Raw genomic sequence first — 16,347 nt, forward strand, 5'->3', positions numbered from 1 at the left:
TATGAAAGAAAAAAGAAACAAATTTTCCCAAGCCTCTGGAGGGAGTGTGGCCCTACCAACAACTTCATTTCTTCCCAGCAATACTAATTCCAAAACTTGTAGCCCTCAGAACTATAGGACAATAAACTTCTAATGTTCTAAACCAGCAAATTTGTGATAACTTAGTATGGAAGCCACAAATCAAGAAGAAAAGTTGGCCAGTTGACACAAATAAATTGGTATCACAACTGAGGTGCAGATGAGCATCATACGCATTCACATATGATACTCTGACAAGGTCAGGGAGAATAGGGAGAAAGTATTCTTCAAAAATGCCAAAGTAACCCAGTGTTAGTGGCTCATACCTATAACCCTAGCTAGTCAGGAGGCTGAGATCTGAAGGTCCCAGTTCAAAGCCAGTCCCAGGCAAATAAATCCAAGAGACTCTTATCTCAAATTAAGCAGCAAAAAAACAGAAATTGAGACTGTGGCTCAAACCGCAGAGTCCCAGCCTTAAGCAAAAAAGCCAAGGAAGAGCATGAGGCTCTGAGTTAAGACCAGCACCAGCACACACAGAAATAATAATAATAATAATAATAATAATAATAATAATAATAATAATAATAATAATAATAAGCCACTGTATTTCAATATTATTCGCTTTCATCATTCTTTTTCCCTCTCTTTCTTCCTTTTATCCCCTAAACAGACCTACAATTACAATCATTCAGTAGGTCCATGTACATAGCTCAAAATACTGTTAGACATACAAATATAGTCTAGATTTCACATATGAGAGAAGAATGAATCTGGCTTATGAATCTGGCTTACTTACTTTAACATGATAAAGTTTGCATTCAGTTGTCCCAGCATTGTTTGTTAAAAAATTTCTTTTTTCTCTAATAAATTGTCTTGGAACATGAAAAGCCAAGTCCACATAAATAAAGGGTTCATTTCTGGACTCTCAGTTCTATTCCATTTATCTGTATATCTGTCCTTACACTAGCATCATGCAGACTTGGTTCACTTTTAAGTTACAAAATATGAGTCCCTCAACCTTGTTTTGGAGTCCTGCAGACTTTGTTTCCAGATTGTTCAGCGAATCAGGGTGTCTTGCATTTTTTATGAATGTTAGTGTTGACTTGACATTTCCCTGAAAAAAAAAAAGTCAGCTAACATTTTGATAGAATTGCATTGAATCTGTAGGACAATTTGTCAAGTACTCTATTGTTTGTTATCTTAAAAATATTAAGTCTTGCCAGGTGCTGGTGGCTCATGACTATAATCCTAGCTACGCTACTCAGGAGGCTGAAATCTGAGGTTTGCAGTTTGAAGCCAGCCCAGGCAGGAAAGTCTGTGAGACTCTTATCTCTAATAAACTATTCAGAAAAAGCCAGAAGTGGCATTGTGCCTCAAGTGGTAGAGTGCTAGCCTTGAGCACAAAGAGGCTCAGGAACAGCACCCAGGCCCTGAGTTCAAGCTCCAGGACCAGTAAATTATTAATAATAATAATAATAATTAGTTTTCCAATCCATAAAAATAGATTGTTTCCATTTATTTAGGTCTTCTGTGGTTACTACTTACAATGTGTTAAAGTTTTAACTGTACAAAGCTTGTATTTCTTAAACTTATTCTTAAGTATTTTATTCCTTTTGAGGTCCTTGAAGTCTATTTTAATTTTTTAATATCAATGTAATTTTTAGAAAAACATAAAGGCTACAAAAATGTTACAGAATAAAGGAGCCTAACTTCAAATAACACAAAGGAAATATCAATCCAAGAATGGATCCTATACTAGAGGGAATAAAAGGAGTATTAGTTCAGTTGACAAATTTGGAATATAGATAGAAGGTTTAAAGTAAGCATTGCATCAATGTTAACTTTACTCAAAACTGATAATGAAACCCTGTTATTGTTACAGAATATTCCTAAGCTTAGAAAATTCACACTGAGGTATTTGGGAGTAAATGCCCATGAAATCTGGAACTTAATTGCTGAAAAAAAAAATAGCTGCATATATTTTATGGGGGGAAGAGTAGCAAATGATAAAGCAAATGGGATAAAAGCTCAGTAACAGGTGACAGGATTTTAAAAGCATAGAAATGATCTTGGACTATTTTGAAAGTTTGAAACATCTTCACCTCCCCAAGCTGAATATTCTTAAAACATGGCAACTGGTTTCTCCAAAATTCATATGAAAACTGGAGGGAATGGGTAGTTGAGGGGAGGGGCAGAAATGTTCCTAAGATGGAAGCTTCAATCTTTTTGTTGTTTTTGGTCATGGCATTTGAAGTCAGGGTGTGTACACTATTCCTGAGCTCTTTTGCTCAAAACTAGCATTGCATTATTTTGAGCCACATTTGAGCCACAGCACCACTTCTGGTTTTGTGTGGTTAATTGGAGATAAGACTCTCACAGACATTCTTGCCTGCGCTGGCTTTGAACCACTATCCTCAGATCTCAGCCTCCATAGTAACTAGGATTACAGGCAGAAGCCACCAGAACCTGATGCAGCATTCCTGTATAACCCAACCTTGAAAGTAATATAGCTTCCCTTCTGCTATATGCCAGTAGTCAGAGACTAATCCTGGTTCAGTGTCGAATGAACTAAACAAGAAAATGAATACCGGGAGGGGGCATTTTAGAATATAGCAATTGACACCCAACGGTTCACATTCTTTCCACATACAAGATACTCTGGAAACATCCTCTGTAGACCCTAAAAGTCTCATTCTATTACAACAGTAGTTCAAAATTCAGAATCTCATCTTGTAGATAACCAGGTATGAATGAGGTTCTCCAGGTATAGTTTTGTTTTTTGGGGTTTTTTTTGGTCCAGTCCTGGGGCCTGAAACTCTGGGCCTGAGCACTGTCCCTCAGCTCTTCAGCTCAAGGCTAGCGCTCTACCACTTGAGCCACAGCACCACTTCTGGCTTTTTTCTTTTTGCTTATGTGGTGCTGAGGAATCGAACCCAGGGCCTCAGGCATGCAAGGCAAGCACTCTACCACTGAGCCACCTTCCCAGCCCCTCCAGGTATAGTTCTTTAAGTACAATTCCTCCTGTCCTGTGAAATTAGAAACAAGTTATCTGCCCTGAACATACTCAATATCTAATAATAAAGCAGGCATTGCACAACTGATAAAGGCATTCCTGTACAAAAAGTAGAGAAAACAAAGGCAGTAAAGAATCAACTGGCTCACAGTAATTCTAAAATCCAACAGAGCAAATGTTGAAAGCTCTCTGATTAAGTCTCATCATAACCTGAGAATAATTTACCAAGACCCTAATTCTGCCTTCTGGTCTATGGAGTCTACCTTCTGATTCATACTTCCTTTCCAGTGAAAGATAGTGAGGTTTGTGGCTGCTGGGGGAAAAGGGAATGGGGAAAGGTATTTTCTTTTTGTCTGTTTCCTGACAATAGAATTTGGGAGGACTTTCATTTTGTACTACATCTGACACTATCAGTGCCTGCTAGCAATGCTTCTGTAGATGTAACTGCTTTTATGTATTGGTAGGTCTCTGATACTGTTTTTGGACTTCACTCAATTATACAACAGCTATACCCACAAATCTCAGGTTCAGCCCTTGTCTAACTTCAGCTTCTGCTGAATTAACACTTAGAGCTTTTCACCTAATATTTGCCTCTAAGGCTTACACTTTACTTCCCTGAAGCCCTACTATGTTAAAAGGTCTGAAAGGCACAGTCTTACTCTCTTTACAGAGTATTTTGTTTGACTAAATCTTTCTGGAGTCATAAAAAATAGTTCATCTTGGGCTTCATCTTTAGATTATGTGTGCCCACAGTATCCTGGATTTGATTTTTGTTCTACAGCCTTTTCTTTTTCTTGTTATCTAAGCATTTCCAAAATAAATCCTAGATCCTTTTTGTTTAATAATCCTTCCTTTAGTTTCTTTCTCTCACATTTTATTATAAGGAGCAAAAACAAAAAAATACAACTATTTTGAACACAGGTTGGAAATCTCCTTAGCTATATCATGCAATTTATTTGGTATATTTTCCATATAACTATATGCAACATTGTTGCTAAACTTTTATTAAACTTAAGAAGGACCCTCCTGGGCTGGGAAGGTGGCTCAGTGGTAGAGCACTTGCCTTGCATGCCAGAGGCCCTGGGTTCGATTCCTCAGCACCACATAAGCAAAAAAGAAAAAGAGCCAGAAGTGGCGCTGTGGCTCAAGTGGTAGAGCGCTAGCCTTGAGCTGAAGAGCTGAGGGACAGCACCCAGGCCCAGAGTTCAGGCCTCACGACCGGACCCTTCCCCCCCCAAAAAAAGAAGGACCCTCCTTTCCTCTACTTTCTAGTAACATTTATCCAACTTCTATAGTCTCCACTTGCAGTCTTAGCAAGACCACATCACTCCTAGTTACTTCTTGAAAGCACTTCAGACACTCATTGTCTCTCCTCAAAGCCCACATATTAGCTAGACACCAGTGGCTCACACCTGTAATCCTTACTACTCAGGACACTGAGATCTGAAGATAATTATGGTTGAAGCCAGCCCAGACAAAAAAATGTCATGACTCTCATCTCCAACCGACCACCAAAAAGCCAGACATAGAGCTGTGACTCAAGTGGCAGAAAGCTAACCTTGAGCAAAAAGCTAAGGGACAGCACCCAGGCCCTGAGCTGAATGCCCCAGTACACACACACACACACACACACACACACACACACACACACACACACACACACACACACACACACACACACACACACACACACACACACACACACACACACACACACACACACACACACACACACACACACACACACACACACCCCTTCCTAGCCTATAAGTCCACTCTCTACATATGTAGTTTTTGTCACGTCAGCACTTGACTTCAAAGTAACAAAATTTGTAATGTAGTTATTGATATGTAATTAATCAACCTAAAATTTAGTGTAGACATCTATACTTATTATCTCACATAGTTGAGATCTAAGGTAAATGGTATGTCCAAGTGGTCTAAGTCCAAGCCCCTCATGGATTTGTTAGAAATCACAAGACTGTAGTCATCTCAAAGCTCACTAGGACTAGAGACTGCTCCTAAATTCATTCAAATGATTATGGTAAGTTTCATGCTTACTGGCTGTTGGCTAGAGGCCTATACTCTTTGTCATAGGCTGCCAGTGTTCTTACAATAGGGAAGTTGGCATTCTTCAGAACAAGCTGTGTGTGTATGAGGAGGGAGGAGGACACTAAAAGGAAAAGCCAGTCTTTTGTAAATAAATCTGAGAAATGATATACTTGCTATTGGTCTCAGGGCCAACCTAGGTACAATCTGGGACAGGGACAGTAGAACACAAAGATGTGAAATCCAAGACTGTAGGTGATTATCTTAGAGGCTGATTATCACAAAAGGAATAGCCTAAATATTTAATAAACTAAAATGTGATGTGATTTGATTTAATGATATAGCATAAGACAAAAGTACGTCACTAAAATATTTTTCATACGTTGGCAAAGTAGTTGTTACAAATAAATACTGGAGGGGACTGGGAAGGTGGCTCAGTGGTAGAGCACTTGCCTTGCATACCTGAGGCCCTGGGTTCAATTCCCCAGCACCACATAAGCAAAAAGAAAAAAGCCGGAAGTGGTGCTATGGGCTCAAGTGGTAGAGCGCTAGCCTTGAGCTGAAGAGCTGAGGGACAGCAGCGCCCAGGCCCAGAGTTCAGGCCCCATGACTGGACCCAAAAAAAATAAAATAAAATAAACAAGTGAATACTGGGGAACAGTAAGTAATTGTGGTACATTATCTGACTGTATAATGAAGTTATTTTGAATAATTATAATAATGTTATTATATTATTTACTATCAGCTTCTAGAATCATCATATATTATATTTAATTATTATTGAGCAAACTGACAAATGTTAACATGAGTACATATTTCAAAAGTTAAGTGGTGGGAGCTGGGAAGGTAGCTCAGTGGTAGAGTGCATGCCTTGCAAGCATGAGGCCCTGGGTTCAATTCCTCAGCACCACATAAACAGAAAAACCCAGAAATGGCGCTGTGGCTCCAGTGGTAGAGCGCTAGCCTTGAGCTGAAGAGCTGAGGGACAGCGCCCAGACCCAGAGTTCAGGCCCCATGACCGGCAAAAAAAAAAAAAAAAGTTAAGTGGTAAAAACCAACTGAACAGGTTAAAGGAAGGCCAAAACATATTATTATAATGTTGTTACAAAGATAAGTGATATTATCCTCAGTTAGGAAATAAGAAATAGAGGTATATAGTCAATAGAGAAACTAAATACACTATGTAATAATACAGAAAAACAATTTAAGTTATTTATATCCTTACCCATCAGAATTGCAAGTCAACAGATATGTTCAAAACATAAGGTAAAAATTTACCATTACAAGTATGGAAATAAACATTTTAAAAAGAAGAGTCAAGGCAGGAGTGGAGGGGGGAGAGAGAGAGAGACAGAGACAGACAAAGAAGCAGAGACAGAGATGGAGACAGAGAGACAGAGAGACAGACAGAGACACAGAGATAAGGAAAAAGAAGAGAAAGAAAAGGCGAGGGGAGAAAAACACAGACGGAAGAAAGAAAAAGAAAAGGGCAGGCAGGAAGCAAACAGGCAGGAAGGCAGGAGGATGGATGAAGATGGATAAACAAGAGAAGAGAATAAGAAAGGAACTGACAGGGAGAGAGAGAGGGAGGCAAGCAGGCAGTCAAGCAGGCACTGGCAAAGAGGAAAAGGAGATAGGCAAGGGAAAGAGATGATAAGAGAGAAGAGGGAAAAAAAGAAAGAAGAGGAGAAAGAAAAAGAAAGGAAAGGAGAAATAGAAAGGAGAAAGGAAAAAGCAGGAAAGATTAAAATTCAGTTATCTCTAGAAGATGGAAAACATAAAGCAGGTAACCATTGTTTTATTGTACACTCTTCAATAATGTGTTTAGGCTTTCATTTTTCTTAGCTATGTTCCTGTTTTAATTTTGTGTTTTAAGCCAGGAGCCGGTGGCTCACGCCTGTAATCCTAGCTACTCAGGAGGCTGAGATTTAAGGATCGCGGTTCAAAGCCAGTCCGGGCAGAAAAGTCCATGAGACTCTTATCTCCAATAAACCACTAGAAAACCAGATGTGGCGCTGTGGCTCAAGTGGTAGAGTACTCACCTTGAGCTGGGACAGAGACAGTGCAGGGACAGCGCCCAAGCCCAGAGTTCAAGCCCCACGACCAAAAAAAAAAAATTTTTTTTTAATTGTTTTAATTTTGAAAATTATTCCAATGTGGAAGATATTGGTGTTATCATTATTTTAAAAACAGTACAGTAATAAACATCAAAAAATGACCAAAATATGCATGACCCTTGCCTGGGCAATTCTATTTCCCATAACTTTATCCTAATTAAATATATTGCACAGCAATATACAAATAAGGACCTCAGTACAGCAAAAAACACAAGAAATAATGTACCAGTAAAATTTAGCTAATAAATTATACAAGGAATAGAAACTTTGTATGTAACCACAAAGAACAGAACCTATCTATGTAGCTATTAGAATAAGGTAGACTTTTATTGGCATAAGAACAATCCTTGGACTCCCAGGTCTGGGGTACATCACTACGGACCGTCTATATACTACTTTCACTTTTAAATAAACGTTCTATGTTTTTTAACTCTACTATAAAAACTGGTTATAAAATCATATAAACAGCTAGGATTACAGGCATGAGCCACCAGTGCCCAGCATTCACTCTCCCTCTTAATTCTCCCTTTAGCCAGAGGCTAAAAAAAAAACAGCCAGCAAAAAAGACTGGAAGTACAAAAGAAGTGCAACAGAGTGAGTGTAAATGTAAGAGATAATAGGTCAGTAAAAATACTAAAAATAGCTGAGCACCAGTGACTAATCAAAAAGTTAGCTACTCCCTTTTTTAAAATTATACTTTCAAAACAATCACTTATTGATTCCTCAGCACCACATAAGCAGAAAAAAGCTGGAAGTAGTGCTGTGGCTCACGTGGTAGGGCACTATCCTTGAGCGGAAAAGCTGAGGGGCAATGCCCAGGCCCAGAGTTCAGCCCCACACCGACAAACAAACAAAAAAAAGTGATCAAAACAATCACTTACCAAACACTATTCCTTTAGCAAATGGAGGAAACAATTCTGAATGTCGAAATAAGTTTTTGTGAATTTGCCATAGTTCTTTGTGCAGTTTCTTAAAATCACTATATCTCTTCCAAACGATTATCTAAAGAGAAAAAAAGGAAATGTGTATTCCACAACAAAACCATTTAAATTCCAATATCCAAGCCACACATAATTTCACTATAGTGTTCAAAATTACTAAGCAAAGCAAACATACTTTCTAACTAAAAAGAGTAACTGTCTAAAATGAACTGATACTGCTTTAAAGTATAAAATATACTCCTCCACTTGATTTTTAAGTTTCCTTTTAAACAAGTATTATTCGTAACTGGAAAAATATTCAACGTGGCACAAAGAAAATCCATATTATATAAAATGTCATCTAATCACTTCCAAAACCAATTACTATTGGCCTGGAGTTAGATGACAAATATAGCTTTCAAACATAGCATGCTTACAAACACAAAGTAACCAATTAAGGCAATCTTTAAATACAAAGGACATATACAATATCTACTTAATGGATACATATAAAATGTGTAAAACTGAAGTGGCTGTATAGCAAGTAATTAATATTAACTTCATAATTTTTTTCAAAAATATCACTTTAAACTAATAATAAGGTTTCTGGGGATGCCAATATTGATCAGAAAATTATTTAAACTAATATATTTTTTTAAATGGGCATTGAATAGCTCCTAGCTACTCAAGAATATGAGATCTGAGGATCACAGTTTGAAGCCACCCAGACAGGAAAGTCTGGGAGACTCTGATCTCTAATAAACTACTCAGAAAAGGTTAGAAGTAGTGCTGTGGCTCAAATGGTAGAGCACTAGCTTTAAGTCAAAGAAGCTCAGGGACAGTGCCAATGCCCTGATTTCAAGCCCTAGGACAGCACAAAAACAAAAACAAAATAGCCATCTAGACTAACCAAATAACAAGAGGTTTGCTTTCATCAGTTTGAGCTATTTAACCTTATTCAAATTAAATTAGAAAAAGAAAAAAAAAAACACTTTGTAAAAATGACTTGACATATAGCCCTGAACTCACTGGCCAGCCCTTCAGTGTCCACAAAATGGAGAAAATGAGTTTTTAAATTCCTGTCATTCTGAAAACTAGTCACTTCCTTTCTAATAAATTCTAAATGTTTTCATGTATAAGGCACTGCAATGCTAATGACTAAATATTAGGCCAGGCAGGTAAACAGATACTGTTTAAGAGATACCTGCTAGAGTTTGAGAAGACAGGATTAGAGGTACCCAGCACTTTCCAGGTCTCTAAAACAAAGTTCAAAAACTCTGCTGCTGACAGAAGTGAGTGGCACAGAAAGGAAAGGAAGGGAAACACTACATTCCAGACAGAGACCAAATGAACATTAGACATGTAAAAGAAACAACAAGGCTAACATAGAGTGCTAGGTACCATGAGGAAGGGAGGCTACAAGGAAAAGCAAAGGAAAGACTCAAAGAACTACAAAGGTACACAAGCTGGCACTCTGCAATAATGTGGTTTAAGACCAGAGATCTGCAATCCATGCAGCAATCAGATGTGCAAGCAAGGCCCCATGTACTTCCTGGCTTACTGTAGGTATTACAGTATTGAATCATATTAGTAGAGGTATTACAGTCAAATGTAAGAAAGGAAAGATTCTGTATTTTTCTATCTCTAAACCCCAAAGACCTTCTCTTTTCCACTGGTTAAGTGAGCAACCACCCAAGAATTAGAGTTGGCCTAGGAAACTGGTTGAGACATGGACTCAAGGTTCATAGACACAGATCTACTTGGGTGGGAAGTGTGGGAGGTCAATGGTGATTATTGGGGATGCAGCTGAAATAATTCAGAGACTAGTATGTGAAAATACAAGTGGGGGTGGAGGGTGCTATGACAGAAAACTGCAGGATAAGGAATGTAGGATCTCTCAGCATCCAGTGCCTTTCCCCTCTTGCACAGACTACTCACAGAGGACCACAGATATTTGATGGAAAGCAGCCTCCATTTGGAAATTTCCCCATACCAAACATGCACTGGAATGTCTCTGAGGCAAGAGGACCCCCAACCCTGAGGCCCTCAGCTTCAACTGGTAAGAGTCATTTGAGGGAGAACAAGTATTTTGTTTCTATTTGTTTGGGTTTTTGACAGTTTTCCCTAGTTCATTGTTTTCTCTCATTTTCTTCCTTTATAACTTCAACCCATATACTTTACTTCTCCTTTCCTATCTTATTTCCTATTTTCTTTGCCCTATCCCCCTTTTATTTTATTAATATCTTCAGCTTTCACACTTTTTAATTCCTAACCAGGAGTTATCCTATAAACAACTTAAAGCTCTTTCATTCCTAACCTTATGTTTCTATTTTCTACTATATTTAAATATATGCAGATTTTTTATTGTTTTTGTTATTGCTATTTGTTTCATTTCTGAGTCATAGTAAGGAGTAACTCTAAGAAAAGGGTGTCTGTTAAGAAAATCCACAATTTAAAAAATTTTAAAAAGCAATATGATTTCTAGAAAGGTTTATAAGTCAATAATTAAATCTAAAAGTAAAAAATATAACTTTTGACATCCATAAAGGCTGGGGATATAGCTCAAGTAGTAGAATACCTACTGGCAAGCACAAGGACCTGAGTTCAAACCTCCATTACCACCAAAAAAAAAGATCAATGACCTCAAAGATGTTTCAAATAAAACACACGAAGTTCTACCTATTCATTAGATCAAGCAAAAGCAAGAACATCAGAGTTTAAAGATCAGAATAAAGAAATATTCAGAAGACAAGAAAAAAACAATCATGATCATAACTTTCAACATCTCTAGGACATGAATGAAAAGTCAACCCTAAGAATCCATTTGATAGAACAAACAGGCCTATGAACTAAAGGCATAGAAAACCTATTCATGAAATTATAAGAGACAATTTCCCTAATCTAGGGAAATACATAGACATCCAAGTTCAGGAGACATTTAGAACCCCAAACAAACATGACCAGAAAAGCAATTCTCCAAGTCATATTACATTACAGTTAAAATACTATTACAGGGGCTGGGGAAGTGGCTCAGTGGTAGAGCACCTGCCTTGCATACATGAGGCCCTGGGTTCGATTCCCCAGCACCACATAAGCAAAAAGAAAAAAGCCGAAAGTGGCGCTGTGGCTCAAGTGGAAGAGCGCTAGCCTTGAGCTAAAAGAGCTGAGGGACAGCACCCAGGCCCAGAGTTCAGGACCCACGACCAGACCCAAAAAAAAAAAAAAGTACTATTACAGAACTAAGAAAGAATACCTAAACTGAAATTGAAAAAAATCCCAGTTTACTAAGCTGGACACCAGTGGCTCAAACTTCTAGTCCTAGTTATTCAGGAGGTAGAGATCTGAGTATTCAGATTTGAGGCCAGCTTCAGCAGGAAAGTCCAAGAGACTTTGATCTTCAATTAACTACCAAAAAGCTAGAAGTGGAGCTGTGGTTCAAGTGGGGGAAGGCTAGCCTTGCAAAAAGCTAAGGGGCAGCACCCAACTTAATTACAAAGGCAAAATATTACATCAAATCTCACAGTAGAAACTCTAAAAACAAGAAAAATATGAAATAATGCATTTCATGCCCTGACAGTAAATAACTGCCAACCAAGATTACTATATCCAACAAACTTATCCTTTTAAAATTGGTATAGAAATAAAGATTTTTCAAAGTAAACACAAACTAAAGTACTTCAAAAGCACTATGAAGAAATGCAGGAAAGAGCTGGGAATGTGGCTTAGTGGTAGAGTGCTTCCTAGCATGCATGAAACCCTGGGTTCAATTTCTCAGTACCACATAAACAGAAAAGGCTGGAAGTGGCACTGTGGCTCAAGTGGTAGAGTGCTAGTGTTGAGCAGAAAAAAAGCTCGGAGACAGTGTCCAGGCCCTGACTTCAAGCCCAAGGACTAGCATAAAAGAAAAGGAAGGAAGAGGGGGAAGGGGAGGGGAGAGGAGGAGAGGAAAAAAGGAGAGGGAAAAGGAGAGAGAGAGGGAGAGGGAGAGGGAGAGGGAGAGGGTGAGGGAGAGGGAGAGGGGGAGGGAGAGGAGGAAATTAACTTAAAGGAATCTTATACCGAAATGAGGAAGGCATGCCAAGTACCAGGGGTTCATACTTAGCTACGCAGAAAATCTGAGGATATAAGTTAAAAGAGAAAAGTCCATGAGGCTCCCATCTCCAATTAACCAGCAAAAAGCTAGAAGTAGATGTGTGGCTCAGGTGGCAGTGTCAACTTTGAGCAAATGGGCTAAGGGACAGAGCCTAAGCCCTGAGTTCAAGTCCCAGTACTGGCAAAAAAAAAAAAAAGAAAGAAAGAAAAAAAAAAAAGAAAAGAAACAAAAATAACAGCTCAGATAATCAATAACCTAATGACACATATTAGAAAAGACTCTATGAAAAATTAGTAGAGGAAAAGAAATAATAAAGACCCAAATTAGTTGAAATTAATGAAATGGACCCTAAAAGTATAGATGGAATGGTCCAGTCCTTGAAAAGATAAACAAGTTTGACCAACCCATAGCCAAACAAACCAAATGAAAAAGAAAACTCAAATTTTAAAAATTAACTGATAAGGAAGTGGCACTGTAGCTAAGTGGTAGAGCGCTCGCCTTGAGCTGAAGAACTGAGGGACAGCGCCCAGGCCCAGAGTTCAAGCACCATGACTGACAAAAAAAAAAAAAAAATTAAATGATAAAAAGGGGAGCCTGGCAATCGATGCCATTGAATTCTGGAGGACCATTAGTAAATATTTTCAAAAATTACATTCGAGTATATTGGAAGCCCTAGAAGTAACTGATGAATCTCTACATATGACTGGCCTACCAAAACTTGACCAAGAAGATAGAAAAAATGTAAACATATCTACAATCAGCAAATAAGATTAAAGCAGTAATAAAGAGCCTCTCATTAAAGAATATCCCGTGATTAAACAGATTCACTGCTAAATTCTATCAAAACCTTAAAGAACCAACACCATGTTCTTCAAACTCTATCAAAACTTTAAAGAACCAACACCATGTTCTTCAAACTAGTCCCTCAAATAGAAAAGGAGGAATGTATCCAAATTCATTCTACAATTCCAATATTGTAGAATAAAGAAATGGGTAAGAATAAAGAAAAAAAGAACACTAAGGACCAATTTCCTTTATGAATATTGATGTAAACATCAATGGAATTCCTGCAACTTGTGCAATTACTTAAGGATAATAAAATAGGTTACAACGACTAAAACTGAACATGGATATCTACTGAAATTGTTTTTGTGTTTTGTTTGGTTTGTTTTGTTTGTCGGTTGTGGGGCCTGAACTCTGGGCCTGGGCGCTGTCCCTCAGCTCTTCAGCTCAAGGCTAGCACTCTACCACTTGAGCCACAACGCCACTTCCAGGTTTTTCTGCTTAGGTGGTGCAGAGGAATCTAACCTAGGGCCTCATGCATGCAAGGCAAGCACTCTACCACTGAGCCACCTTCCCTGCCCTGAAATTGTTTTAAGAAGGGGAAAAGGGGGAAAGGGAATAAGACTGAGTAAGACTGATTAGATATATTATAGATGAGTAGAAATATAACAGTAAAATTCCCCTAGGTATAACAAATCAAGTGAAGAGAGAGAAAGTCACTCAGTAAGAGAACAAAGTTCATACACTATGATCAAGTTAGTCTCATTCTATTAATGCTGTAATCAATAAAACCTTATAGAGCACATATCTAGAATAAAGAACAAAAATAGCATCTCAAAAGATGAAGAAAAGGTCTGATAAAACTCAACAATGATTAAAAAGAAAAAATAATAAAGTAGGAAGAGAAGAATCATTCCTCAACATTAAAAAAGATAAACTATCAGCCAGGCATTGGGGTGGCTTGACCTATAATCCTAGCTATTCAGAAGGCTAAGCTCTGAAAAATTGTATTTCAAAGCCATCCCAGTCTCACAAATCCTCAAGACTCTTACCTCCAGACAACTGGGGGTTTGGGGGGGGGGGAGGAGAGAAGAGAAGAGAAGGGAGAGAGGGCATGGCTCAAATAATAGAGTACCAGCAAAGAGCTGACAAAACAGACCAAACATACAAGGCTCAGTACTGGCACAAAATAAGGTCTATGTATGACAAACTGTTAGTGAATTGAAAATTGGAAACAAGACAAAAATGTCCATTCTTAGCTTCTTATGCAATATAGTGACTGAACTCTTAGCCAGAGTAATAGAACAAGAAAAAGAAGGATAGCAAATAAGAAGTTATAGTATCCCAATTACAGGTGATCTGATCCTATACTTTAAAAAATAAAAATAAAAAAAAGACTGCTCCAAAAGACTCTGATTTGCATCTGATAAATACTTTCAGCAAAGCAGCAGGATAAAAAAATTACCATATAAAAAATCTATAGTTTTTTATTACACTATTAACAAACTTGCTGAAACAGAAGTCAGGAAAGATCTCATTCACAACAGTCTCCAAAAATAAAATAAAATAGCTAAGCACAAACTTAAGCAAAGATGCTGAAGACCCCTATAATGACAACTATGACACACTAAAGAAATTGTAAAAGATACTAGAAAATGGAAGGATCAAATAACATTATCAAAATGGCTAAGAAAAGTAATAGTTAAACTGTAACATAAAACAAATAGACTTAGCAGTTGGCTGAAGAATATTCCATGCAACAGCTTCAAAGATATATTTTGTTCTCAACAGCCCATGGACCTTTCTGCAAAAAAAGATCCCATTTTAGGACATAAGTATTTAAAAGTAGCAAAAAAAAATTAAAATTTCAAGGCAGAACACCAGGAGCATTCAAAAGAAAAGAACTGATCAACTCATGGCAGTCAGGAAGTAGAGCAAGGGAAACACAGGAAGAAGCCAGGGCAGCATATAGTCAGTCTCAAGAACATGTGCCCAGTGACTTCCTCCACTGTGCCCAATCTTCTTTTCACCACATCCAAATAATGCCATTGTATTTCATAATACATCAAATTGATTAGGTCAGAGCCATCACGATTTAATTCTCTCTGGAAATGCCATCATACACATCCACAGTGCGCTTTATTAATAATCTCCTAGGTATTTTGCAATCTAGTTGACAATCAAGATTAATCATCACAGAGGGGAAAAGGAAAGGTGGAAGAAAAACGGTAACACAGGGAGTGAACATGATCAAAATACATCATTATATGCATGAATGGAAACAACATAGTGAATGCCCTTATTTCATATAATTTTGGTTTTGGTATAGTATTGGAGGTTAAACTCAGGCCTCAACCTCAATTAGGCAAAATCTCTACCACTTGAACCATACTGCTAGCCCTTTCTGCTTTAATTATTTTTGGCTAGGGTCTCATGTTTATATCCAGGTACCTGGACTGTTCTTGCATAGCTGGGATGAAAAGATATACATACCACCCAGATACTGGTTCAGAAAAGAGTCGTAACATTTTACCCAGGCTAACATCAAACTGTCATCTTCCTGAGTAGTTGGCATTACATGTTACTTACTTTGGTATTTTACATCCCTACTTCGTTCAAAACACTTTATGGCCACAATAGATGAAGAGATGAGAAACATAGTCCCTGCTCTGACAATTTCACTATCTAGTTAGGAAAAACAAGACAGCCCTGTGATACATCACAAGATGGGCTGATAAATGCTTGATGGGGCAGCACTAGAATGGTAGAGAAGAGGCTCCTCTAGACAGCTGGATAGAAGGCAGAGGTGATTTATACTCTAATTAAGGAAAGACTAGGATAATGTTTTAAAGAAGGTAGAAGAATAACCTAGCATACATTTCTAAAACTTTGGCTTTGGAAATTGGCCCCTACTGGTGACACTCGCTGAGGTGAAGCCATGAAGCAGCAGCACTAAGACAAGAAAGAAGTTCAGCAGGTTGTGGTAGCTCATACCCATAATCCTAGAAGCTAGGATCTAAGCAATGATGCTCAAAGCCAGCCCAGGGAGAAAAGGCAGTGAAATTTTTATCTCCAATTAACTACCAGAAAACAGGAAATGGAGTTGTTGCTCAAAGTGGTAAAGCACTAGCCTTGAGCAAAAAAGCTCAGAGACAGAGTCCAGGCCTTGACTTCAAGCCCTCACATGGACAAAAAAAGAAAAGAAAGAAGAAGAGGAGGAGGGGAAGGCGGAGAAGGAGAATTTGTTGTTCAGTTGTAGACATTTGGCTAGAGTTTATAGACATTCCAGAACCATCCGCATATAGGTGATAACCACTAAGGAGAAGTTTCTCTACAGTGAGGAAATTGACAACA

General features: G+C 38.1%; 1 protein-coding gene across 6 annotated transcripts in view; it reads right to left on the reverse strand.

The window, feature by feature from the left end:
- The window catches only part of Rps6kc1 (ribosomal protein S6 kinase C1), a 159,166-nt gene that overhangs the window by 123,153 nt on the left and 19,666 nt on the right, over positions 1–16,347 (reverse strand). For all 6 annotated transcript variants that reach the window (XM_070041510.1, XM_070041514.1, XM_070041512.1 and 3 more), the window contains exon 3: positions 8,079–8,199. In XM_070041510.1, coding sequence (XP_069897611.1) covers positions 8,079–8,199 — 121 coding nt within the window. The remainder of the gene's footprint in view (positions 1–8,078; positions 8,200–16,347) is intronic.

The sequence above is a fragment of the Dipodomys merriami genome, unplaced genomic scaffold (genome assembly GCF_024711535.1).
Source record: "Dipodomys merriami isolate MVZ:Mamm:240054 unplaced genomic scaffold, mDipMer1.0.p SCAF_31, whole genome shotgun sequence".
Classification (NCBI taxonomy): domain Eukaryota; kingdom Metazoa; phylum Chordata; class Mammalia; order Rodentia; family Heteromyidae; genus Dipodomys; species Dipodomys merriami.